Source organism: Podarcis vaucheri, assembly GCF_965113315.1.
Source record: "Podarcis vaucheri genome assembly, chromosome: 11".
Classification (NCBI taxonomy): Eukaryota; Metazoa; Chordata; class Lepidosauria; order Squamata; family Lacertidae; genus Podarcis; species Podarcis vaucheri.
Genome location: NC_138749.1, coordinates 1,553,499 through 1,578,545, shown reverse-complemented (window position 1 = coordinate 1,578,545; position 25,047 = coordinate 1,553,499). Strand labels below are relative to the sequence as shown.

Here is a 25,047-nt window from a genome sequence, read left to right as displayed (position 1 = left end):
TTTGAAACCATAGTGCGGAGTGGCTTTGCTCCGATGCAACCTCATCTAACTTCCCCTCGTTAACGGCGAAATCCGAGGGCTGCCTTGGACAAAAAACAAAGACACCAACCAGGACAATTGCAGCAAAACAGCAGCCAGTAGGCTTGGTCTTTATTGAGACTGTCGCGACCAGACTCCCACTCACTGCAAGATGAAGCAAGATGGAATCCCTGAACAAAAGGAGACCCCAACTTTTATTAGCTACTAATCCCCCATGCTACACCCCTAAGACTACATCACAACTACATCACTGACACATCACAAAAAGGAGGGGTTGAGGGAGGGGTTGTGGTGGTAACCTGAGTGTCTTGTCCCTTGGCCGGTTCCTCCCTTCCCCCTCCCCATGAGTACTTTCCAGGTGACAAAGGGGCATTTGCGGTTTCCTGTTTCCAGAGGGAAGAGCTGATCACTGTCCACTCCCATATGCAGTTCCTTTGTGAGTGCAATGATCTGTGTAGCAATGATCAAGGTTGGCATGCCAACTGGACAGGGCTCATGCTGGCTGTCTTGTGTCAAGTATCTCCCCCTTGATAGTCCTTCCTTCATAGTGTAAAATAAAAGTGGAATGCTACAGATCCGATGTACGGGTGATTTTCTATGAATTTAGAACAGAAGCGTCACGTATGTCGTGTGTGAGTGTGTGTGTGTGTGGTGTTTGTACAAACTGAATGATTGGGGGGCGTTTCCTGCAACACCCTCAAACAGATCAGAACGAAGGGTCATTAGATAGCCAACACCACTTGATCAGTCTGCAAACAAACTGGGAAGAAGGGCTGGATAAACAGGCCACTTGGAAGCCCCCTTCGCTCCTGAGACTGGGAGGAGACTGGGCTTGTCCCACTTAATTCTGCCCGGTGCTGTTGAGTCTCCGAAGACATCTCTGACATCAACAAGTAGCATAGCGGGGGGGGGGGCATTAAGGACTGCCAAGTTTTGTCATCTCCCCTCTTCCTTTCCCAGCAGCAGGATGCCTGCTCTGTGGTTCGTGGACCACCAAGGTGGCATTCGGCAGGGGGCACTCAGTGGCCCCCCCAGCATTGTGCACTCGTCCCGGCTTGGCTTGGATCAAGGATCCCACACTGCGGCCAGTGTGCCAGCTGCCATGGAAAGTGGGCTCAGCCCCAGCACTACCCCAGGAACCCCCGTCTGCTGTGTGCCAGCTTCTCCTCTCCATCTTCTCTATACCCCCCCCTTCCCCATCATCCAAACATGGCAGGGCACTGAGCTGACAAGCATCCCATCCGTCACACTGCAGGGGAAACAGAGCCAGGGGCAAAGACCTTCTAGGGCTGCTTCCCTGGAAGAAGGGGGTCAGATCTCTCTGACTTATGGGTGCGAATAGAAGAGCCTGTGCTGGATCAGGCCAGTGTCCCATCTAGGCCAACATCCTGCTCTCACCGTGGCCACCAGATGCCTCTAGGAGTTGTTGTTGTTGAGTCGTTTAGTCGTGTCCGACTCTTCGTGACCCCCTGGAGCAGAGCACGCCAGGCACTCCTGTCTTCCACTGCCTCCCTCATGCTGGGAGCTTCGAGAACACTGTCCCACCATCTCATCCTTCGTCATCCCCTTCTCCTTGTGCCCTCCATCTTTCCCAACATCAGGGTCTTTTCCAGGGAGTCTTCTCTTCTCATGAGGCGGCCAAAGTCTTGGAGCCTCAGCTTCAGGATCTGTCCTTCCAGTGAGCACTCAGGGCTGATTTCCTTCAGAATGGATTGGTTGGATCTTATTGCAGTCCATGGGACTCTCAAGAGTCTCCTCCAGCACCAGAATTCAAAAGCATCCATTCTTTGGCAATCAGCCTTCTTTATGGTCCAGCTCTTCCATACATCACTACTGGGAAAACCATAGCTTTAACTATATGGACCTTTGTTGGTAAGGTGATGTCTCTGCTTTTTAAGATGCTGTCTAGGTTTGTCATTGCTTTTCTCCCAAGAAACAGGCATCTTTTAATTTCGTGACTGCTGTCACCATCTGCAGTGATCATGGAGCCCAAGAAATTAAAATCTCTCACTGCCTCCATTTCTTCCCCTTCTATTTGCCAGGAGGTGATGGGACCAGTGGCCATGATCTTCGTTTTTATGATGTTGAGCTTCAGACCATATTTTGCGCTCTCCTCTTTCACCCTCAATAGGAGACCCACAAGCAAAACTTCAGCACCAGATCCTTCACCCCTCCCACAGTTTCCAGCAACCACCCTCTGACTGCAGGTAGAGAAAAGCCATCATGGTTAACAGCCATAGGTAGCTCCCTCCCCCATGCATTTATCTAATCCTCTTTTAAAGCCCTCCAAGTTGGTGGACATTGCTGCCTGTTGTGGCAGGGAGTTCCACAGTTTGTGTGTGGTGCAGGAATAAGCCCTTTCTTTTGTCTGCTGTAAATCTTCCAACATTCAACTTCCTTTGATGCCCCCTTTTCCCCCTGTGCCGTCAATAATTTTACAAACACCTATCACGCCGTGTCTTATTTGCCATTTCTCATCCCAACATCGTAGCACCAGGGTTGTGTTCCCATTGCTGTACGGAATGCGAGAGGAGCATAGCGGTCGTACAATAGATGGAAAGGCACCCAGAGGGGGGAAACTGCTCCCAAACAGTCTCTGTAAGGGGTATAGAAAGAGAAGGGAGCCAGGAAATAGGGCAAATTGCCCCGAGGCAGGAGAGAGGGTGAGCAAAATAGGTGGTGCAGGAGCGGAGTGGCTGAAACTGTTCCCAGTTAAGACTCTGGCAAGTGTAGCAAACACGACGGCCTGTTTGTGCCAAATCACGTTTGCTTCCCCTACAAATCACATTTTATTTATCCCATTTCATAAAATTTGTATACCACTTGAGTGCTAAATCACAAGAACCTCAAGCGGTTTAGAAAAAAAGATAAAACAGAAACGTTATGAGGAAGAAGGGTTAGCAACAATAATGCAAGGCTTTCAGAAAGTTAAAATAACAATAGACTAAAAATGGATCAAAACTCACACTATCTTTCTAAACATCCACTTTCTAAACTATTGAGTAGGTTTGTCTAAAGAACAACAAAAAATTTTAGCAGGCAATGCTGATTCCTGCCTGATATCAATAGGCAAAAGTGAGATTGAGTTCTTGCCAATGCGGAACGGAAATTATGCGGCCCCCGTACAGGGCCAGTTCTGCAGATTGAAGTGGTTGAGTGGGTGCGTATGGGAACAGGTGATCACACAGGTAAAGTGGTCCGGAGTTGTTAAAGGGCTTTATTTACTAATAGTAAACACCTTGAACTTGGCTTAGTAGCAGATCAGCAGCCGGTGCAGATCTCTGAGCTCAGGTGCCATATGCTGGCAAGGCCTCACTCCTGCCAGCAATTGTGCTGCAGCATCCTGCACCCACTGAAGCTTCCGGCTTCATTTATTTATTTATTTATTTATTTATTTATTTATTTATTTATACCCCGCCCATCTAGCTGAGCTTCCCCAGCCACTTTGGGCAGCTTCCAACAAAATATTAAAATACAGTAATGCACCAAATATTAAAAGCTTCCCTAAACAGGGCTGCCTTCAGATGTCTTCTAAAAGTCTGGTGGTTGTTCTCTTTGACATCTGGTGGGAGGGCGTTCCACAGGGCGGGTGCCACTACCGAGAAGGCCCTCTGCCTAGTTCCCTGTAATTTGGCTATTCGCAGGGAGGGAACCGCCAGAAGGCCCTCGGAGCTGGACCTCAGTGTCCGGGCTTAACGATGAGGATGCTCCTTCAGGTATACTGGACTGAAGCCGTTTAGGGCTTTAAAGGTCAGCACCAACACTTTGAATTGTGCTCGGAAATGTACTGGGAGCCAATGTAGGTCTTTTAGGACTGGTGTTATGTGGTCTCGGTGGCCACTCCCAGTCACCAGTCTGGCTGCAGCATTCTGGATTAATTGCAGTTTCTGGGTCGCCTTCAAAGAGAGCCCCACACAGAGCACATTGCAGTAGTCCAAGTGAGAAATAACCAGAGCATGCACCACTCTGGCGAGGCAGTCCATGGGCAGATAGGGTCTCATCCTGCATACTATGCACAAGGGAAACCCCGCATAGAGCACATCGCAGTAATTCCGTCTTGAAGAAACCAGTTTGGAGATGTAAAGTGAAGGAGAATCCAAAGTGTGCACTCAAAGCTGTAATGTGTGAATGAAGGAGTGCTTTGCTCTTGATTAGGAACAGCAAGGAATTTCCCCCAAACGGAGGCCGGGAAGGCCTCTGCTTCCCCAGCAAATATTTCCCCTGCGCAACCCTGTTTGTGCTACCAGAAGCTTTCAGCTGCTGACTGGGGGCCTCTGTGTTCCCCAGGGGGGCTTGCTCAGTGAGCACCACGGGTCACAGGGTTCAAGTGCGCGGCAGAGGAGGAATCAAAGGCATTTTTGTTTGGCCGGGACGCGGCTTGACTGCGTGGTTTCTCAGGGCAAGATGGTCAGGCTCAGCGATGCACTCATCCCCGCACATGGCATGTGTCGAAGCCGACAGTCGCATCCTCATGGCCGTTACTCTTGGCCATTGCATGTGTTTTTGGAAAATTAACAAGTCCCGGGACGGCCTTCATCTTCTGGGTTGTAAGGAGACTGCGAAGCAAAGTCATTTCATGTCTTTCGTTTCAGCCTTCTGCTGCTCTGTTCTGATCTGTTCAGATCTTATTGAATTTCAAAATATTAACAAACACCAAAAGGAAAATAAATAAAGATTCTCAGGCATGCAAAAACTAAAGTAAATGAAAGTCATTAGCATCTAAGAGCTCAATGGGGAAAAATGTCTCTTTTCAGATTTTGGAATCAACAGTGTACTAATACCAAATCATAATGCACTATTAATGTTGTGGCATTTCACTTATTGCATTAACGTCTTTGTAGGCTGGAAATGATGGGATATAATAAAAATAATACCTAATATGTTTTTTAATACCTCTGGTCTATACTAGCCAAACTGTGCCATGAACCTCCTTGCCATGTGCTTCATTTTAATTTAGATACAATGAAACCATGCAAGATGGGGGTTTTTTTGTTCCCAGGACACTTAATTTCTGCTATAAGGCTGTTTGCCAGACAGTGCTATCCCACTGGTCTATATCTAGAGAATTCAGAGTTTTCCCATTTCTCGCTATGGCTATCTGTGCTGCCGTTAAAAGTGGTGCTGCAATTTCTCTGCTTTTTAAATGTTTGGTTTCTTTGTATAGAAGAATGCAGGAGAAAATGGAACACTCTGAGATGTAATTGAAAAATGCTTTTCTTATGTTCTTATCTTACTGGGGACCCATTTGCCCAGCCCAGTCCAAAGAGGCAGCTGTGAGTTAGGGTCTGCCGCCTGGCCAGTTGCCCCCTGGGGAGGAATCGGGTGGGAACAGTTCTTTATTTTGCCTTTGGGCAGCGGGCAAGTTTGTTGCAGGGCATTCTGGGCTCTGGAGAAGAGGCTGCCTTATCCCGAGGCCTTGGCTCGGCGCGCTGCATCGGGCTTTCATAACTGTGCCCCTGCTAAGTATTCATTGGCACTGGGACTGTGTATGTGGCTTGCTTTGCCAGCCCTTAATCACTCCAGCCTCGCTCCTGGCCGTAAGTCACGGAGAGATTAAAGCAGAAGGGAAAACAGCTGGGCTGGCAGCAAAGTCCTTCCTTGTTCTGAGGTCTTGGGGGCTGAGAGAGAAGGAGGCAGGTGAGAGGAGACTTTCCCCCTCGGTCCTCTTCCTCTGCTACCCCCAACCCCCAAAATTCTGCTGCACTGAACTAGCGTCAGCATCTTTGCCCAGTGTGCCCAGACAGCCGTGCCAACTTGGCTTATGGTGGCAGCCGCAAAGGTTTCTGGGGTCTGTGTGAGGCCTCCTTTGCCCTCACCTGGCCCCCAAATTCCCCTTTATGGCCTTCCGTCCCCGACACAATCTCTCTCCAGCTGAATTTTTCTCTTTTCACATCCTTACCCCTTTAGGTGCATGAAAAGGGCAACCTCCGATGGACTTCGAAGGCAGGACCCGATTTTCCTATTTGTTGTGTCCTGGGCATGAGCAGAGCTACATAAACCTCTAACACAACCTTTCTCAACCTGTGGGTCCCCAGAAGTTGTTGAACTACAACTCCCATCATCCCTAGCTAGCAAGGCCAGAGCTCAGGGATGATGGGAGTTGTAGTCCGACAAACATATGGGGACCCACAGGTTGAGAACCACGGCAAACGTATAGAGCCCCATCTGATGTGAAGTCCTGGTGCCCTCTGTTAATTCCTCCTCATGCATCCCACGTTTCCCAGAGCCTCCTGAAGGACAGCCCTTTACTCCTGGGATTGTTTTCATTAATGAAATGTATTATACGAGAGGGTGGGGAGAGCAGGGAGTGGAGCTCACAAGCAGGAGAGCCCCCTAGCTTTTCTTCCCCTCCCACCTTGTATAATCAATTTTATTAATCGGAACAATCCCAGGAGTAAAGGGCCGTCCTCCAGGAGTCTCTTGGACTAGAAATTCATGGTAAGAATTTTGTTTCGCTCTCCTCCAAATAGTACCGTCCTCCGTTTTCTCCTTCCTAAATCCAGAGATTCCCTCCACTTTGAAGATCCAAGTAGGAGGGCTACATTGGCCGCATGGTGGAACTCCGAATTTAGGCAGGAGAAAGCTTGTGGCAGCAATAGCTGGAGGAGAGTTATGGCTGGAACAATTGGGAGTTAAAACAGACATGGGAAGATTCACAACCCATATTGAGTTGGAGGTATGGAGGGCCAGCCGGAGAGATGTCTTTCTGTTCAAATTCATAGACTCATTGAATTGTACAGTAGGAAGGGACTCCAAAGGTCATCCAGTCAAACCCCCTGCAATGCAGGAATCTCAGCTAGATCATCCATAATACAGGGCCATACAGTCGTACCTCCAGTTATGTAAACTTTGGGATATGTAAGCAGCAAACCCGGAAGTATATTTCTGGGTTTTTGCTGCGCATGCGCATGTGCAGAAGTGCTCTTCCACCACACACATGTGTCTCTCCAGTTGCAAAAACCTTGGGATTCGCCGGACCTCTGGAATGGATCCCGTCTGCAACCGGAGGTACCACTGTACAGTCATACCTCATGTTACGTCTGCTTCATGTTACGTTCTTTCAGGTTACATCCCACGGCGACCCAAAAGTACCAGAAAGGGTTACTTCCAGGTTTTGCTGCTCACACATGTGCAGAAGTGCAAAATGGCATCACGTGCATGCGCAGAAGCGGCGAATAGCAACCTGTGCATGCGCAGATGCGCCGCTGCGGGTTGCATTCTTTTCATGTTGCAAACGGGCCTACGGAATGGATCTCGTTCACAACCAGAGGTACCACTGCACATCTTCTGCTTAGAAACTTCCAAGGAAAGAGATTCCACCAGCTATTTGCACCTGCACATTTAAATTAGCACATGCGCATTTTACACAAACCCATGTTCTCTGTTTGGGGGTTGATGCATGAGTGCAATGTCTCATGCATAGCCTCCATGTCTCTTCCCATGCCTGCTTCTTCAGCCAAACCTTTTCTCAGCTATCCTAACCCGATCCTGAGAGCCTGGTCTGCTGGATGAGGCCACAGGGCCGCCCATTGCAGCATCCAGCTTCCCAAGATGTCCCCCAGCGGGATGTGAAGGCAACAGCCCTCTTTCCCGTCTTGCTGGCAGTCGGTGGCCCCCGCTGCCTCTCTCTAAGACGCTCCGGATGTTCGGCATCGTGACTCATGCCAATGGCAGGCAGTCCCCCTGCGCCTCCATGAATTTGTCTTAATTCCTCTTTACAGCCATCTGAGCTAATGGCTGTCACCGCCTCTTGTGACACAGCGTTCCATCAATTTAATTATGCTTGATGTGCGGAAGTTCATTCCTTTGTCTGACCCAGAAAAGAAAAAGAAAAGATGTTTTCTGGAACACTTCAGATGAATGCGCATGGGCTGGGAGCATGGAGCTCTCTTGCCACAGTCCAGCTCTGGACAACCTAGCAGTTTGAAAGCACACCAGTGCAAGTAGATAAATAGGTACTGCTGTGGCGGGAAGGTAAACGGCGTTTCTGTGCGCTCTGGCTTCCGTCATGGTGTCCCATTGCGCTAGAAGTGGTTTAGTCCTGCTGGCCCCATGACCTGGAAAAGCTGTCTGCAGACAAATGCCAACTCCCTCGGCCTAAAAAGCGAGATGAGCACCACAATCCCATAGCCACCTTTGACTGGACTTAACCATGCAGGAGTCCTTTACCTTTACCTTTTTTACCATTGAACCTGGGACCTTTTTGCAAGGCAGACACTCTGCCCCAAGTGATGCCCCTTCTGAATACCAGCTACTGGAAACTTTTTTGCCAAATCACGCAGTTTGGCCCCTGTGAGAACAGGATGCCAGACTAGGTTGGCATTTGGGCTGATCCCGCAAGCTTATCTTTTTTTCAGGGACCTTGAGCAGGCAGCTAGACTGGTGACTGGGAGCGGCCGCAGAGACCACATAACACCGGTCTTGAAAGACCTACATTGGCTCCCAGTATGTTTCTGAGCACAATTCAAAGTGTTGGTGCTGATCTTTAAAGCCCTAAACAGCCTTGGTCCAGTATATCTGAAGGAGCGTCTCCACCCCCATTGTTCTGCCCGGACACTGAGGTCCAGCTCCGAGGGCCTTCTGGCGGTTCCCTCACTGCAAGAAGCCAAGTTACAGGGAACCAGGCAGAGGGCCTTCTCGGTAGTGGCGCCCGCCCTGTGAAATGCCCTACCACCATATGTCAAAGAGAACAACAACTACCAGGCTTTTAGAAGACCTCTGAAGGCAGCCCTGTTTAGGGAAGCTTTTAATGTTTGATGTATTATAGTATTTTAATATTCTTTTGGAAGCCGCCCAGAGTGGCTGGGGAAGCCCAGCCAGATGGGCGGGGTATTAATAATAATAATAATAATAATAATAATAATAATAATAATAATAATAATAATTTGTTTATATCCTGCCCTCCCCAGCCGAAGTCAGGCTCAGAGCTGCTAACAACAATAAAATTAACACAGCATTCTAAAATCAATTCATTCTAAAATCAAATTAAATTCATGGCAACCATTGGGCTAGAGTTCTGTGAGGATTACCAAAAGGAGGGGGTCAGACTGTGCCGTGGCCAAAGGCCTGGTGGAACAGCTCCGTCTTGCATTCCCTGCGGAAAGATGTCAAGTATATGCTTTGCTATAGTACTACGGACCTCTTCTGCACTTGAGTAGCATTCCTCCATACAATGGGGATTATCTTGGCTCTGAATGGAAGAAGTATCCTCCCCACCACCCAGCCATGTGCTCTCGAAATGTCTTTCTTTCCCAGGAATGCGTTTACTTTGATTCTCATTGATCCCCTTGATCCCGCTTAGTAAATACACTTGCTCTCTTTGAACTGCCATTGACTTCAAAGTCGCCTGAGCACGAATGTGTTTGGAATTAGCTCCTCTGTTGGTAATTCATAACCCGCAAACATTTGTTGTTTATGCCATTCATAAATTGTGGCTTGTTACTTCATCAGACTGCAGGGCTCTGATCTTGCGGTGCGTAACCCATGGCGCAGATGAAAACATCAGCGTTCTCCCAGATCAGTGTCTTGTGAACTCTAAGGCACATTTGGCGACCACTTGCTCCTAAACGGGATGGAAGTTCGGAGTCGCCGGATTCGTGGCAGGTTTGTCATGGAAAGGGGCCTTGCTCCAGACATTACTCTCACTCGGAGCGGGAAGTTGAGCTCAGTCTATAAAGTTGTCTACTTGCAGACGCAGCAACGGCAGATGAATTAGGAGCTTGGAAGCTCATGCGGTGTCCTTCGGAGAAGCGGAGTCCTGTTTGCTCTTATCTTCTCGCATCCCAGCCCTCCAGGAACTTCCGATGATGCAAAGCTTTCTCAAAAGCACAGCATTTTCTCTCAGCCGCGGGCCTTGTTCCGGATATGCCCCACACTGAAACAGAGAAGTTCCTAGTGGGCTGTGCGGTGAAAGGGGGGGGGGTACCGCAAAACAGGAGCTATGCCAGTTTACCCAACTCCTGGTTTGCAGAGCCTTTGTCCCCCCAGGGAAAGCCAGAGAGCCACAGCAATCTCGCCTGGCAATTGTGGTTTGCTTGAGTTATGAAACCGGGCTTTGCTGAGTGGCAGCCTCTGTGGTGGCAAAGGGAGGGAGGCCGAGGCTGGCACCAGAACAGCCTCCCCAGCCCAGCCCCCACGGCTTTGTTTGCCTACAGTTCTTGCTGAATAGGGCAGCAAGCTGATTAGAGAAGAACAAAAGGGGTTAGGAGGACCCAGGAGATGCCTTGTGGGGAGGGAATGCAGCCAATGATGGGCGTTATTCTTGTGTTGCGCGGCACCACCATTGGACGGTGATTGCGAATTCCAGAATTCCAGTGCACCTGTGTTTTAAAAGAGACAAATGCTTAGGAGCTCAGGTTGCTTGGAATAGAAAGTCAAGTGCCCAGTCCTCAAGGCTAAGGATGGAATATTTGAATCATTCAGGCATTGCTCCTTGAATTACTCACCTCCCCTTTCTTCTAAATCCCCTCTTAAGACTTGATTCTTTAGCAAAGCCGCTTTGGAACCAAGCTGTCTCACTTTCCTTGATTCTTCATCTCTTGTCATCGCCCCTCTTCTTCCTTAGAAGTCTTTGTTTGCCTGTTGCCTTTTGGAACTGTCTGCAAAAGGTGTACAGTGGTACCTCGGGTTAAGTACTTACCGGTAATTCATTCCGGAGGTCCATTCTTAACCTAAAACTGTTCTTAACCTGAAGCACCACTTTAGCTAATGGGGCCTCCCGCTGCTGCTGCACCGCCGGAACACGATTTTTGTTCTCATTTTGAAGCAAAGTTCTTAACCCGAGGTACTATTTCTGGGTTAGCGGAGTCTGTAACCTGAAGCATATGTAACCCGAGGTAAAGGTAAAGGTAAAGGGACCCCTGACCATTAGGTCCAGTCGTGACAGACTCTGGGGTTGCTGCGCTTATCTCGCTTTATTAGCCAAGGGAGCCAGCGTTCAGCTTCCGGGTCATGTGGCCAGCATGACTAAGCCGCTTCTGGCGAACCAGAGCAGCGCACGGAAACGCCATTTACCTTCCCACCAGAGTGGTACCTAGTTATCTACTTGCACTTTGACATGCTTTCGAACTGCTAGGCGGGGATTTGAACCGCCAACCTTCTGATCAGCAAGTCCTAGGCTCTGTGGTTTAACCCACAGCACCACCCGTGTCCCTGTAACCCGAGGTACCACTGTATTAAAAATATTTTTGAACTGCCACCCCTCCTCAAAAATAGATCACCTGATTTAATCGGGGACACCTTTCAGACTTCAAGTAGGACCCCCACTTAGCACCTTGCGTTGCTAAGCAGCAGTTTTTTAAAATGGGAAGCTAAAGAGAGCCACTCCCACCCCCTCAGTTGTGGGTCAATGCTGGCAAGGTGTGTTGGCATGGGCACAGGAGGGGAGACCCAGGTAACTACCGACAGGTGAGCCTGACATCAGTACCAGAAAAGGTCCTAGAACAGATCATTCAACAGTTGGTCTGTGAGCCCTTAATGAAGGATGTGATCACAGCATCCTCTTTTAAGTGCTCACAGATCGACTGCTTAATTTACATGGGATATTTAATAATGTGTGATCTCATTTTTATGTTAATAATAAACATGATAATAGTCGTACCTGTTGAGAATATTAAGAGCCTAATGACTCATATCAATAGCATAATCGCCCACACGGTAGTTGCTGAGCTAACCACGCTCTCTAAACTTGTATGTGTAGCACAATGCAGTGTGCATCGCACAACTGTTTGTCATATCCGCAGGGTTTCGTTTACGAAAACATGCCAATGCCTCTGCGCATAATCATATGACCTGCCATACTGTCTAAGTCAGAAATGCTCGGTTCATGCCACAGATTTTCAAGCCATTCAGAGCTGTGTGTGCATTGAACATGAAATATGTATTTTGTTACGAATTGCATAAAGCACATGCAAGAGAGTCGGGACCCAAGGATTTGTGCCGGCAGCCACTCAAACCCCTCCGTCTCCTGGGGTTGAATATCTGGTCCTCTCCCTTCCTGTCCACGTTTGTGGAGCCTGATCTGGTGATCTGGTGCATGACCTATGAAACCAGGGGCTGGAGACTTTTAGTGTGCCCTTTCTGTGACCATCGGTGTTGTGTGCATCCATTTGTGGCTCCCTCTGAACCCTCTTTTGCAGTCTGTTGCCACTGCCTCTCTCACTTGCTCTTGGAGTGGGATGTTTTTCGAATTTTACTTTTAACACACACGTGCGCACACACAAAAACCAGCAAAGAAATCAAATTTCACAAGTCCAGAGGACGCAGATATGTTCCTTTCAGAGCCAAGAGTCAAGGGCAAAAATATGGCTAGCTAATGTCATGGCTGACGAGGTAGTTTTTCATTTATTGGGCGAGGGCTGGAGCGCAATGGGTTTCTCGTGTGCTTTAATGGAGAAAGCATGTGGAAAGCGAAGGATTTATGGCCCCGCTGTTTACGTGTGAGTCTGAACAGCATATGTGCAAGCGGGGGGGGGGGGAGAGGGTGTTGGAGCTGGCTGTTAAAACAATGGCTCTCATCTTCCGTGCCAGTCCATGCTGCCTGCAAGAGGAAAGGGGGGACGTAATTTTTATTCCTCATAGGTATTTGAGGCACATGCATGCTCCCTCAGGGCCAACAGCATCTGCAAAGGTCTGGCTCATATAAGACTATATGGAAGCTTTATTCTTTGTAATGATGGAACTCCCTGCCTCTTGAGATCAAGCGGCCACCTTCGCTGAACTTTTTTCGGTGCCAGGCAAGCCAGCCCAGGTGTTTAGGAAGCTGAGGTAATTTTAATGTGTTTTTCACATTCTAACTTTTTGTATGTTTTAAATTAGAGATGTTATTTCCCCCCTTGATTTTGTTGTTGATTCTTTCCTGTTTGTTCTATTTGTATTCTTTTTGTTAACAAATCAATTTTTAAAGCAATTACAAGCAGGGTAGGATGGTGTGAAAGGGGACGATTCTCAACAAACACCACTGCTTGGTACCATTGCTTACCTTGTTTCCTTAGCTTTCCCAGGCCTGGACCGCCTGCATCGCAGAACCATAGAATCGTAGAGTTGAAAGGGACCCCGCAGGGTCATCCAGTCCACCCCCACCTCCGCCACAGTGCAGGAATCTCAGCTAAAGCATCCCTGACAAACAGCCACCCAACCTCTGCTTAAAAACCTCCAAAGAGTCCACCACCTCCCCAGGGTATCTGTTCCAATGGCTCTTCCCATCAGAAAGTTCTTCCTGGTGTTTTTCCTTCCATTTTAAATATGTTTTTATACAATTTTAAGCACTATATAACAAGCCTCTTCTAAAGCCACCCTGCAGGAGGGAGTTCCACAGATCATTACACAACGGTCTGGAAACCAAGCCTTATGAGGAACAGTGGAGGGAGTTGGGTATGTTTAGCTGGGAGATACGATAGCCATCTTCAGGTATTTCATAGAATGAGATTCTGACTAAACGTCAGGAAGAACTTTCTAACCGTAAGATCTCTTCAACCGTGAAAGAGGGGGTTGGACTAGATGACTTCATGGGAACCCAGTTCTGTGATTCTGTAACCTGTTTCAAGCTCAGGCCCACAGCTGAAGCACCTTAAGGATTGTCACTTTGAATTCTCAGCGCCCTCACAAAGGTGCCATTGTTTGCAAGATTCTTGTGCTGACAGTCAAACCACCTCAAAGGCAGTTCAGTTATGTAATGCAAACGAGCCCCCTCAGTAGATTAGCTTCAGCTCAAAAGCTTCTCTTCTCTCTCTCCCCCACATCGGGGTTCTGTGAGCCCCTGTTCCTGGCAGGGGCTGTTCATCTGGAAACACTTGCCTGCCTCAGTTCCTCAGGGAAGCTTGCCAGACCTCTGGCCTCTGCCCAACCACATCATGTGGCGCTGAGTTCCATGGTCATTTAGCCGCCAAATGCCGGCTGTGTAAGAAAACAACCAAGCCAGCCAGCCCTGTGATTTACACTGCCCTGAAAGCTTTAAAAGCTACCCAAATAGAAACTGCATTCTGCCCTCGTTCCAAGGGACTCTTCTCCCCTACAAGGTCTGATTCTTTGCGACAAAGTCTTGGCAGGGTCAAAGAACTATTTGATGCCTTCAAATCAGTTGCTTATTCCAAAAGGGCCGTATAGGGTAGGATCTGAGCGGTGTGGCATGTGGGAAGAGTCCGTAGGAAAGGGAAATAAACGAATAAGTGAGCTGATGTGCGGCGACAATGACTGTGGAATCCCCAATGGTGAAGCAATGCTCATTTTTCCAGCTTTGCATTGTGTGCTGGGAAGGAGAATCCAGTTTGCTCTCCAGTTTTGCCTTCTCTCTTTGAACACCACCAAAGATTTCCCCTTCTGCCTCTCCTTTTGAAAGCCGCCCCCCAGGTTGGATTGCTCGGCACAGATGCGGCTGCCCAGAACGATGGTGGCGGCGACTTCTTGTGGGACGGCCTGTGAGGTTTCGAACCTGCCCTCGGGAGAGGAAATCAAAGAGCACAGGGTGGAAAAACAAGCCATCCTTGCCGCTCAAGCCACAGTGAGCGGCGATAAACAAACAGAGTGACAATGACGGACACAGACTAAACACTGGTGTTTTCCGTCCTGCCAGAGCAGCTCATGGGCACAGGAAGATGCCCAGAGATCTGAAGGCTCCATAAACCATCCTATAGGCGCCGCGGCCTTGAAAGGACAGAGTTGCTTGCAAAGGAGGCCTTTGCTCTCAACTGATCTTGCAGTTTCCTCCTGCTATGGGGACCTTGAGGCATTTGGCCCAGGTTACAAACAAGAGGGTGGTCTGCTGTGGCCATCTCACTTCACTTCATTTCATTTTTGATTTGTATACCACTTTTGTACATGGCTGTACAGTCGGACCATGGAAGTTAAACGGAATCCATTCTGGAAGTCCATGCGACTTTCAAAACGTTCGGAAACCAAAACGCGGCTTCTGATTGGCTGCAGGAAACTCCTGCAGCCAATCGGAAGCCCCGTCAGATATCCGGGTTCAAAAGAGTGTCTACAAACCGGAATAGTCACTTCTGGGCTTTCGGCGTTCGGGAGCCAAAACGTTCAACTTGCAAGGCATTCGGGATCCAATGTATGACTGTTTACAAGACAACACACAAGCTGAAGGAACAACAAAGATCACACCAAGGTAACCCAATGCAAAAATGTCATAAGAAAAACGTAGTTTTGAAATAAACAACTTACCGTATTTTTTGCTTATAAGACTCACTTTTTTCCTCCTAAAAAGTAAGGGGAAATGTGTGTGCGTCTTATGGAGCGAATGCAGGCTGCGCAGCTATCCCAGAAGCCAGAACAGCAATAGGGGTCGCTGCTTTCACTGTGCAGTGGTCCCTCTTGCTGTTCTGGCTTCTGAGATTCAGAATATTTTTTTTCTTGTTTTCCTCCTCCAAAAACTCGGTGCGTCTTGTGGCCTGGTGCGTCTTATGGAGCGAAAAATATGGTATATCAAATAAAGTAACATTCAATAACCCCTTAGAATATAACAGCACACAATAAAATTAAATATCAGCAAATAATAGTTAAACAGAAATCCACTCTTCACAATTACAATAAATAATTTCTAGACCGTAATCAATAAAAATGACAGCAATTCACGGTGCGTTAAATAACACAATACAAATGGACAAGCAAAGGCACACAACTCACAACAATACTTTTAAAAAATATCCCTGAACTCCTCTTCTTTTGCAGTTGGGTCCCTCTGCACCCAGCCTGCCCCGGAAACCACAGCCAGACTCGATCCCTCTCTCTTTTGCCACTGCCGCTGTGTGAACACCATGGCACTGCTGGAAGAAGGAGTTTGGGGTCTAATCCTGATCTCCGTGGCAGGTCTAGCTTCCTCCAGCTCAGCCCCCACACCCCCTCCTGGCGTTCATGAAGGGAGAAAGCAGCTGGCAAAGGAGGGAGCCTCCAATTGGCCTGTTTAGGATTTCTGCTCTGTTTGCAGCCCCACATCGGTCCCTGGAATCCACGTATAAATAAACATGCCAATCCATTATAGGTTGGAGAGATGTTGTTTTTTCCATGTCAAACTATTCCAGACATCTTGCTTCACCAAAGTCTTTCTGCCTGGTCCGGGACGGGTGAAGCAAAAGCCAGGGGCTTAGAGAGGGATTTCACCCGGCTGTTGAGCCGGTGGTGCCTGGGGGTGGGCGGTGGCGGACAGTGTGGTAGCCACAGGCTGGTCCTGCTGCGGTTTGGGGGGGGGAGGTCAGGAGAGGCCCAGGAAGTCCCGGCACACACAGCAAGGCTTATTCTGGAGCTGCTCTTTACAAGAAACGAAAACTCTCGTATTTGGGATCGACGGTCGGCTCAGAACAATAAAGCCTTAGTTCGAGCAAAGTATTGCCAGCTAGTTAAAGGAATATTTCCAGCAGGCTCCAAATGCATCTCGCTGAACACTCAGCAGCTCGCTAACTATGCCCCTGGGGCAGAACCGCTCTGGTAATTATAAAGACCCCCCAACAGCATCCTCTTGGGTCAGCACACTGCCTGTTGCCCCGTTTGGGAGGCCGCTCGGTGGTGCGGGCTGGATTCGTACCCAAGACTTGGGCATCCCTCCCTGCCAAGAGCGGCTGTTTTGGCCGGGGAAAAGCTGACTGTTTGATTTGGGAGGCCGGACCAGAGCTGCTTGGGTGAGTGTGTACGGAAATCTGGGGAGGTGGAGGTGTTTTCAGCAGTGCAAAATAGGGGCTGTCTAAATATGGGGAAGGTGTTTTGTTGCATTGCTGTTTGTAGACTCATTGAGCTGGAAGGGACCCGCAGGGGTCATCTAGCCCAACCCACTGCGATGCAGGAATCTTTTTGCCCAGTGAACCTGAGATTAAGAGCCACAGGCTCTACTGGATGAACTATCCAAGCAGTCAATTCCACCCCACTTTTTTAGGTCCAGTCGTGGCCGACTCTGGGGTTGCGGCGCTCATCTCGCTTTATTGGCCAAGGGAGCTGGCGTATAGCTTCCGGGTCATGTGGCCAGCAGGACTAGGCCGCTTCTGGCGAACCAGAGCAGCGTACGGAAACGCCGTTTACCTTCCCACCAGAGTGGTACATATTTATCTACTTGCACTTTGCTTTTGAACTGCTAGGTGGGCAGGAGCAGGGACCGAGCAATGGGAGCTCACCCCGTCGTGGGGATTCGAACCGCCGACCTTCTGATCGGCAAGTCCTAGGCTCTGTGATTTAACCCACAGCGCCACCCGCGTCCCTATGAAGGGTATGTTAGGGAGAGGTTTTCTTTGAATCCTTTTATTCTTCTGGCTCTGGGCTTCTTCCGTGGCTCACACAGAAAGTGGCTCTGGATCTGCTTCTTGCCACAGAGATCACCAGATCCAGTCTTCATCCTCGCTTAGCCAACAGCAACAAGCTGGAGATCCAGCCCTCCTCCCGTTCTCTATCTCGGCCTCTTGAACATACAGTCATACCTCGAGTTACAGCTGCTTCAGGTTGCATTTTTTGGGGTTGCAGACCGCCAAAACCCAGAAGTACTGGAACAGGTTACTTCCAGGTTTTGGCGGTTGCGCATGCTCAGAAGCGCTAAATCACACTGCGCATTCGCAGAAGCACCGAGTCGCAACACGTGCCTGCACAAACACGCAGATGCGGGTTGTGAATGCTGTGGGTTGCAATCGTGCATCCCGCAGGGAGCCCGTTCACAACCTGAGCGCCCACTGTACTCGCATCTATCAAAAAGAGCAGGCTCCTTGAGTCAGTTTTCAAGGATGGCATTAGTTGGCACAGAAGAAATAAAACAGACAAGATAAAGGCCCAGTGTGTCTGTTTCAGTGTTAGGTCAATGTCATTGGGATGGAGTTGTTGGCGTGTCGGACCTGGGTTCAAATCCTGACTCAGCCATGAAGCTCACTAGGTGAGCCTGGCCAGTCGCTGCAGGGAGGAAGTGCCTAGAGAGGAGTTTTTCTCCCTCTCTCGTAACACTAGAACTTGCGGACATCCAATGAAACTTAATTTTGGGATATTCAGGACAGACAGGAGAAAGGACTTGTCCACGCAGCTCAGCGTTAAACTATGGAACTCCCTCCCACAGGAGGCAGAGATGGGAAGCAACCTGGTTGGCTTTTAAAGAGGATTAGACAAATTCGTGGAGGAGAGGGGTGTTGCAGGCAGCAATCCTTCTAAATACTACTTGCTGGAGACCACAGGAAGAGAGGGGGCTTTTGTGCTGGGATCCTGATTGCAAGTTTCCCCCAGGCAACTGTTCAGCCAGTGTGAGAACAGGATGCTGACCTTGATGGGTCACTGGCCTGATCCAGCACAGGACCTTCTTGCGTCCATTGTGGCCGTTTCAGTGTTGCGTCAATGCTAAATGCCTCATACAGTCATACCTCAGGTTACAGACGCTCCAGGTTGTGGTTTTTTTGGGTTGCGGACCACCAAAACCCGGAAGTACCAGAACGGGTTACTTCTGGGTTTCAGCAGTTGCGCATGCGCAGAAGCACTAAATTGCGCTGTGCGCAGAAGCGTTGAATCGTAACCCGCGTGTGCACAGACGTGGGTTTTGAACGCTGTGGGTTGCGAACGTGCATCCCACGCAGATCACATTCGCAATTCGAGCGTCCACTGTACAGTGGTGCCTCGCAAGACGAAATAAATCCGTTCCGCGAGTATCTTCGTCTTGCGGTTTTTTTCGTCTTGCGAAGCACCGCTATTAGCGGCTTAACGGCTATTAACGGCTTAGCGGCTTTAAGAAAAAGGAAACAAACTCGCAAGACGTTTCGTCTTGCGAAGCAAGCCCATAGGGAAATTCATCTTGCGAAGTGACTCAAAAAACGGAAAACCCTTACGTCTAGCGAGTTTTTCATCTTGCAAGGCATTCGTCTTGTGGGGCACCACTGTATTTGGGAAATGCCAGGCCTCTCCTGCCTCAAGGCAAGTCCAGTCACCATCTTGCCTGTTTGGCTTCTTCCACACATGGCGGCAAATGGTCTGCAATGCGCTTCATCCAGCAGGCCGGCTACAAGGTCAAGAGGTTCCCCAGAGGTCATCCACTCTGCCCCCGCTCTTCCCAGGCGATTCCCCTGCGATCCGCGTTGCGTCGAGTCCACTCATTTGGCACAAGCGGCTCTTTGATTTCGCAAGGCTGTGATCAACTTGCCAGGGGAAGCCCAGTCCCTCACGAGTCAGCCTGCCCCCGAGTTTAGTCACCCGCTTTGTTGGGGGGGGGGCTTGGTCTCCAGTCCTTGGACTGCGTCCCGGGAAACGTCTCTTTGTGCAATGGGCATTTATTGAAACCAGATTGTGGGAGGAGCAGTCTGCGCCTCCATTGCTCTCCTTTTGAATACTAAGCGCTCTGGAATGAACTCGGCAACCTCGAAAGGAATCCTTGCATGTTGTCTCCTCCGTACAGCGAGTCACGGAGGGAAGAGGGGCCAGGAGAACCTCTGATACTGCTCACAGTTTCCCAATAAGCCTTAGCTCAGGCCCGTCTCATAGAATCGTACAATTGTAGAGTTGGAAGGGACCCTGGGGGTCATCTAGTCCAACCCCCTACAAGGCAGGAATCTCAGCTCAAGCATCCATGACAGATGGCCGCCCAACCTCTTCTTAGAAACCACCAAGGACGGAGAGTCCATCCCCTTTCTAGGGAGTCTGTTCCACTGTCCAGCAGCTCTTACCATCACTAAGTTCTTCCCAATGTTCAGTCGGGATCCCCTTTCTTCTCATCTGAATCTGTTGGTTTGGGTTCTGCCCTCCAGAGCAGGGGAAAAATAAGCTTACTCCATCTTCCTTGAAGGTTTGTTTGGGGTGGAGGCTGCTGTACTCAGTTGGCTTGTTTTAAAATAATCATTGCAGTGTCTCCAAAAAAGCACTGGACATTGGAAGCTTCCTTGTAATGTATTGAGCCCCATATTGTCTACACCAGGCATGTCCAAAGCCCGTTTCAGGGGCCTAATCTGGCCCACTGGTCAATTTAATCCTGCCCCCGTGCCAGTATATGTCCTGGGGTAAAATCCTTTTAAAAAGCTTGGCAACCTCAATGCTAGGACCCTCGTACCTACGGGACCGCCTCTCCTGGTATGCCCCGTGGAGGACCTTACGGTCTTCAAACAAAAACATCTTGGAGGTCCTGGGCCACAGAGAGGTTAGGCTGGCCTCAACCAGAGCCAGGGCTTTTTCAGCTGTGGCCACGATCTGGTGGAACGCTGTGTCACAAGAGACTAGGGCCCTGCGGGACTTGACATCTTTCCGCAGGGCCTGCAAGACGGAGCTGTTCCGCCTGGCCTTTGGCCAGGGCACGGTCTGACCCTCTACTTCTGAATCCTCATAGAACACTAGCCCAATGGTTGCCATTAATTTGATTTTGAATTGATTTTAGAACGCTGTGTTACTTTTATTGTTGTTGGCTGCTCTGAGCCCGGCTTCGGCTGGGGAGGGCGGGATATAAATAAATTATTATTATTATTATTATTATTATTATTATTATTATTATTATTATTAATTTATTTTTAAAAGCTCAACAACTTTGTTCGGCCCTCCCGCATGTTCACTTCATCAAATCTGGCCCTCTTTGAAAAAAGTTTGGGCACCTGACACAGACAGACAGCCAAGGAGCCTGGAACAAACCCTGGGTGTCTTGTTTGCTTCCACACATCCTTATATGACTGTCCTCCACTGATGTGAAAATAAGCAATGATGCCCTTATTAAAGTGTGGGGTGCAAGTGACCTTGTTGAGGCTGCCGCGATCAGGGTGCTGTGAGCCCAAGTTACGACTTCTGCAAAGATGCAAATTGGGCACCAAATTCCCATACCATATTTGAAAGAAAACACAGTGTAGGGAGTGTTTTTAAGGACCTTCCTATACTGGGCTGCTCCAGTCCCAAACCGCCACCTCACCAATTCGGGATCTTCCACTCATGCGGCGGCAAGAGGGGCCAAATCCGGCAGATACTGCAGGACAGGCTGGAGAGGGCAGAGCTCAGGCCTGTTTCGTTCCCTGTTTGTCTTGTGGGACCACCGCAGCTCGAGAGGTGAGCGGGTGGATGGAGCGTGCATTTTGTAGGCATGGTGTGTCCGCCGGGAAAGCGGAGCTGGAAACTAGGGCAAGAGGACGAGGGCGAGAGAGCAGGATATTAGGAAGAAGGGTGCGCTGCTGCAACATTTTGTGACAGTTGCCGCAGGCACGCGTGGTGTGCTTCTGCATGCACCAGCCGCAACATCCCAGCCCCCGCTTTAGCACAGCTGTTGACAACCTGGCACCTTCCAGCTGTTTGGGAATACAACTCCCATCATCCCCCAAATGGCCGTGCTGCCTGGGGCTCATGGGAGATGTAGTCCAGTACAGCTGGAGGGTGCAAGGCTGCTTTAGCCTCCCCAGGAAATGCCTAAGATCATGGAGGGACTGTGCCAATGAGCCTAGTCCTTTGACATGTTTAGCCTGGAGAAGAGGAGGTTAAGGGGTGATATGATAGCCATGTTCAAATATATAAAAGGATGTCACATAGAGGAGGGAGAAAGGTTGTTTTCTGCTGCTCCAGAGAAGCGGACACGGAGCAATGGATCCAAACTACAAGAAAGAAGATTCCACCTAAACATTAGGAAGAACTTCCTGACAGTAAGAGCTGTCCGACAGTGGAATTTGCTGCCAAGGAGTGTGGTGGAGTCTCCTACTTTGGAGGTCTTTAAGCAGAGGCTTGACAACCATATGTCAGGAGTGCTCTGATGGTGTTTCCTGCTTGGCAGGGGGCTGGACTTGAAGGCCCTTGTGGTCTCTTCCAACTCCATGATTCTATGATTCTATGACTCTATGGGTTCGTTGGCTCTACGGAGTTTCCGTTTAATTTAATTTATTTCTCTGTACGGCATTTATATCCCATCTTTCCCCCCCCCCCAAGGAGCTCCAGGTGGCATGTGTGGTTCTCCACCTCCTCATTTAACCCCCACAATAGCCCTGAGAGGTAGGTTAGGCTGAGAGGCAGCCTCTGGCCCAAGGTCGCCAGGTGAGCTTCATGGCTGGGTGGGAATTCGAACTCGGGTCCTAGTCCAGCACTCTATTATTTTTTACTAAGTGTCTTTCCCTCCCTTCACCATAACGGCTCCTCCCCAGGCTAGTGCTACCACGAAGCCTAGTAAACTGATCCCTCTCGGACCCCTGTGGCCAGGGGTGACCCTTGGCTAGATGGCCTTTGGGTGCCCCTTCCCACCCTTTTGTCCTTTGCTTCTCTGAGGTTCCTCCTTTGCTTCTGCTTGGCCCAAAGCCTTGATGGAGGAGGAGATGTCTGAGAGCGAACCCTGAACCTGGCGCAGGTAGCAATCGAGGGAAGCGCCTTTGTTTCCGTACTCCCCAATTCCTCCCTGTTCCAATATTTGCTCCTGGAGATTAGCTGTTTGATTTTCCATGCGCGGCTCCAACGTGGTCCAAGCCTGCCAGAGGGTTCACACGCCCCTTCCAGGTTCTGGTAAACCAGCAGAGTGGGTGTCGTTCTGGGATGCCCCCGCCCCTCAAAAAACTTCCATTCGTTTATTCATTTCTGATATTTGTAGATCGCCATTGTAGATCACCACCGAATGACACAAAGCAGTTTACGGTCAATTAAGTAGTTCCTTCACCAAGTAGCACAGTGTTTGAGACAACCCCCCCCCCCCAGGTTAAAAACATTAATTCCTTTTTTTATAATAATATTTATTGAATTTTCACAAATTATATAAACATACTCACTACAAACAAACAAACACAAAGACAGACAAGTATAATTTCAAAACCTATAATTTCAAAAACATTAATTCCATAAATAGGCATCATAAAAAATACTTAAAGCAAATTGTATTAAATTAAAATATCGCAAGTCGCTTTGAATTGCTGTGGCAACAAAAGCGACTAATAAATTTAATTAACATTAATCTTAGAATGGCAGAGTTGGAAGGGACCCCACGAATCCTTGCAATGCAGAAGTTGACGGTTGACGGTTAAGAACAGGTATTTAAAAACCAGTTAAAACTAACATGAAAACTAAAAACACAGATTAAAACCCATACCAACATTCTACATGGGTTTGCCTAGACAAAGATGTTTTAAGCAGGTGCTGGAAAGGGTACAGTGAAGGCGCCTGCCTGGTGTCAAGTGGCAAGGAGTTCCAAAGTGTAGGTGCTGCTACACTAAGAAATGGCAAGTATTGTGCAGCCCATCTGTAGGTATTCCTGTGGTGTGTTGCCCTTCCCATTGGCTGGTTTTGAGAATTCACCCACCCCCTGAATCAGGGTTGGACCATCTGCCTTATAGCATTGTCTCTTTTCTCCCCTCTTTTTCCCCGGCTCTCAGATGCTGACCCTTGTCTCCTGTGTCGGCAGAGTGGTGGTCCTCTTGGCGGCTGTCTCGGTGACCACGTCCATCACCATGTCAGGAGAATGGGGAGAAGAAGGTGAGCTGACACCTGCAGATGAGTATCTCTCTAGGGCAGGCAGTCCCCCAACTCGGCCCTCCAGATGTTTTGGGACTACAACTCCCATCATCCCTGACCACTGGTCGTGTTAGCTAGGAGTGATGGGAGTTGTAGTCCCAAAACATCTGGAGGGCCGAGTTGGGGGGTGCCTGCTCTAGGGCTTGGAGGATTGTTTTGCAGGGTTAGAGCCAGGGAGGTAAGTCTTAGCAGGATTGGGGCCAAGGAACAGACCAGCTCAGAGTGGTGGGAAGCAGGGACCAAGGGGAAAGCAAAATGATTGAGGGCTCTCTTATGAAGACAGGTCTCAGTGTTTGGGACTTCTTAGTCATTTTGGACTCACAGCTGTGCATGGAGGCGCAGGTTAATTCTGTGTCCAGGGCAGCTGTCTACCAGCTCCATCTGGTACGCAGGATGAGACCCTACCTGCCTGCGGACTGTCTTGCCAGAGTGGTGCATGCTCTGGTTATCTCCCGCTTGGACTACTGCAATGCGCTCTACGTGGGGCTACCTTTGAAGGTGACCCAGAAACCACAACTAATCCAGAATGTGGCAGCTAGACTGGTGACTGGGAGCGGCCGCCGGGACCATATAACACCGGTCTTGAAGGACCTAAATTGGCTCCCAGTATGTTTCCAAGCACAATTCAAAGTGTTGGTGCTGACCTTTAAAGCCCTAAACGGCCTCGGTCCTGTATATCTGAAGGAGCGTCTCCACCCCCATCGTTCTGCCCGGACACAGAACCAGCTCCGAGGGCCTTCTGGCGGTTCCCTCCCTGCGAGAAGTGAGGTTACATGGAACCAGGCAGAGGGCCTTCTCAGTAGTGGTGCCTGCCTTGTGGAACGCCCTCCCACCAGATGTCAAGGCAATAAGCAACTATTTTACTTTTAAAAGACAACTGAAGGCGGCCCTGTTTAGGGAAGTTTTTAATGTCTGACGCTGTATTGTTTTTGATATTCGGTTGGAAGCCGCATAGAGTGGCTGGAGAAACCCAGCCAGATGGGCAGGGTATAAATAATAAATTATTATTATTATTATTATTATTATTATTATTATTATTATTATTATTATTATTATTATTATAGTTCAGAGAACCTTGATGGCTTTCAAGGAAGATTAGGCAAAATTCATGGAGGAGGAGCTATCAATGGCTATGCTTTGCATCCACAATTGGAGGCAGCAACACTGCTGAATATCAGTTGCTGAAGGCCACAGGAGGGGAGAGCTGCTCTTGTGCGAGAGTCCTGCTTGTGGGTTTGTTTGTTTGTTTGTTTGAATTTGTATGTGGCTTTTCCACAATGCGCTGTCTCCAAAGCAGTTCACAGCAAGCATTCAAAAACAGCCAAACAGAGAACAATGCAAATATGCAAAATGCAGAACATGCCTGCGATTTCAAAATAACGAAAATCAACAATTGGCAAGCGCAGAAGACATTGCAGAAAAGCTTAAGTACGTGAATTCGAAGCAAAAATGAAAGCGAGCCGACAATGAAGTTTCTGGCACTGGTCTTGCTACATCTCAAGGAGCCCGGCTTAAGTGATGTTCGGAGGAGAGGCTTCGATGGCACACAGCTGGCATACAGGGAGGGTGGCAAACCTCTGACTCCCGCATCTCTCCTCCGGAGGAGGCTGGCAG

The 25,047-nt window shown here is 49.0% G+C and overlaps 1 protein-coding gene across 4 annotated transcripts in view; it reads left to right on the top strand.

Annotated features, from left to right (window-relative positions):
* IL11RA (interleukin 11 receptor subunit alpha) overlaps positions 1-25,047 on the top strand; it is a 147,056-nt gene that overhangs the window by 92,380 nt on the left and 29,629 nt on the right. For 3 of the 4 annotated variants that reach the window (XM_082242129.1, XM_082242126.1, XM_082242128.1), the window contains one exon: positions 23,295-23,394. In XM_082242129.1, the coding sequence (XP_082098255.1) occupies positions 23,295-23,394 (100 nt within the window). Of the gene's footprint in view, positions 1-16,261; positions 16,659-23,294; positions 23,395-25,047 lie in introns of those variants that run through there. The other variant, XM_082242127.1, reaches the window with a different exon arrangement.